The sequence below is a fragment of the Ostrea edulis genome, chromosome 8, assembly GCF_947568905.1.
Source record: "Ostrea edulis chromosome 8, xbOstEdul1.1, whole genome shotgun sequence".
NCBI classification, from domain to species: domain Eukaryota; kingdom Metazoa; phylum Mollusca; class Bivalvia; order Ostreida; family Ostreidae; genus Ostrea; species Ostrea edulis.
The window spans coordinates 45,555,278-45,557,885 of NC_079171.1; the positions used below are offsets into that span (position 1 = coordinate 45,555,278).

The 2,608-nt window shown below is 37.6% G+C and overlaps 1 protein-coding gene across 1 annotated transcript; it reads right to left on the minus strand.

Annotated features, from left to right (window-relative positions):
• Positions 1-864: 864 nt before the first annotated feature.
• On the minus strand, positions 865-2,378 carry LOC125663268 (IgGFc-binding protein-like). Its single transcript, XM_048895566.2, has 2 exons — positions 2,282-2,378; positions 865-2,021 (listed from the first exon to the last, which is right to left on the minus strand). The coding sequence occupies exons 1-2, from the start codon at positions 2,376-2,378 to the stop codon at positions 865-867; spliced, it is 1,254 nt and encodes a 417-aa protein (XP_048751523.2).
• Between the last annotated feature and the right edge of the window lie 230 nt (positions 2,379-2,608).

Below are 2,608 nucleotides of genomic sequence, written 5' to 3' on the forward strand. Positions count from 1 at the left end.
GATTATCAACATATAATATAAAGTTAGATATATTCGTCTTCAGTTTACTTACTTGCATGTATATATTTAGAGTAAAAATTCCGATCAGCAGAACTTCATATGATTGTTTCATTGTTAAATTTCACTTATAAACAAATTGAATCATGTAAATACTAAATTATTAATATTTGTACATGCACTACGGTCATTATACAGTCAACATTTTGCAGGATTTTCTTGTCTTCGCCGTGCTTGCTGTTGGTCCGCATTATTTCTTCATTTTGGGAGTGCATCTGGTCGAAGATTTAATTTCTTATACTCATTATGCTTGCCAAAACAGACTGTAGACCTAAACGATAACGAGACTGACCCTCATCAACCCCCGTGATTGCGTAAAATGATTGTTACACAACTTCGAGTTCTTTATATACATAAATTTCACACACAAGTCTTTCTGAACGTTCGATCCTTTGGACGAAAGTACATTGAAACAACTGACTTTCTAGTATAAACAAATTCACTTTTGCGTCAAGCTGGTCATTTTTTAAGTCATCAAGCAATTCTTCATACTAGAGCAACATTTGACGATCTATAGCGTCTGTTACCTCACGATTTTTTTCCTGATTGACTTATTTACATATGTTAAGTTATTAAAGAAGAACACCGTTTCGTGCAAAACATTTTTTTTAATTGTCTCCTATGATCTTTAAGGGTATCACTGCTGGAGTTCGGGAATACAAAAATGATTACCCAACGAACCATCAGACAGAAAGACAACACCTAACAATTTGTCTGCAATATAATTTACTGTTATTTTTACATGGCTTGTGAGATTTAGAAACACATGCACGTATGTAATGTTCAAAGTACTATCCGTGACGTTCTTTAAGGAAGAATAACGTTGCCTGCAAATCCATATCCGGCTACCGGTCGAGAACCATACACCATTAAACCAAAGGGAGTATCATCGATGGTATCCAAGGTCAGCTCGCCTTCTGTTACTTCTGCTACAATGACCGAGTATTCCACGGCTTCAACGACAACATCTTTCTCGAATCGAATTGAGTTAGCGTCAATAGATTGCTCATTTACTCGCAAACCACCAACAGCACTTTTCCTGATCATAATAGCAATGTAGTTACTATTCCATCCATTTTGTATGATGATTTTATACCTAGGTAAATATTGGTTCACTCCAGGAACCACTGTCCAATACGGGGCTCCGACAGATAAATCCTCATCAAGGGCATAAGTCGTCACAATAATGGGATCTGTACTTCGCCTGATTAAGACATCATTAAGTATTCCACCAGGGTAGATATTACCAGCGACGACAGGGAAGCTATCGTTTTCTTCAAACAATGTTGTGTCCTTTTGAGGTACAATTAGTACAGCCGTTATCTTATCAATATTAGGGGGGATGATATAGACGGTGTCCAATTGACTGGATGGTGGTATCTGTTCAATTATATTATTGCAGTTTGCATCCGACATACAGTACATCCCACAAAAAACGGCGACTGGCTTAGAGGACTGTACATTATAAGCTCTCGGGTCTGTACCGCGATATTCTTGTATACGAGTTTCTAAGGCATTGAGGGTGTATTCCTGGGAGGTAGAATCCCCCAAGTCAGAAAATGTAATGCAGGTATTATCATGAATTGCTGTTACCGATATCGCAATAAATGCCTGAAATGCAGAATCTCTAATTGGCGTTGAGAATATATATGACGTGGACAACTTTTCTGTGGGGATAAGGGTAGTGATATCTTGATGAGCGCTTACAGCAACTGTTATGCTTTCTTTCGAGCGAATACGGATCGCCTTCATTTCTGGCGAGACATTGGTTCCAAATTCTGGATACGGTATTGTTATCGAGGAGTCGAAGCTAGTCATTTGGTCTTCAGATGTTTCCGGTGTAGTAATTTTTACATCGGTTGGTGTATCTGTGGTCATAAAAATAGATGGAGGATTTTGTTGCATTTGAGGATCGCGCAATATAAAGGACACGAACTCCTGGTACTCCTCCTTGCCAATATATTCTGAAATACGAATTAAAATTACATAAATTACAGTCTGCAGTGCTGAAAGTGAAATAAGGGCCACTTCTGATATATTTTTGTTTACATTGTAGCGGATTGGAAAGAAACCAGTTAGATCAAGTCAGATCCACCTTTATTGTCCATTAAAGCCAAACCACCATTCAACAGTAACGTTAAATTTTAATCCCCTTCAAAAATATTTTTTAAAATTGCAGAGGATTAGAATCAAGCTAGTTCGATCATGTTGAATCCACCTGTACCACCCACAAATGAAGGTGTTACACCGAAGCGAGATCTTTCTCTAATCGGAGCTCCGTGTCTGCCAGCACTTGTGACGTAGAACAGACCTTCATCCATATTTATGTTCTTATTGCGTATTTGCCGTTTAGATACCTGTAGGATTCCCCAGTACTAAGGACAAACTTGATACATTGTATGTGTCAATACATTACACATGTAGTATACGCATATATTTTTAAATCGTGAAAATTAAATTGTCTTATCTCATTTGTGTATCAGATACAATGAATACGGTTACATGTAAAACTTATACGGTACCAATTTTGATGCACCAGATGCGCATTTCG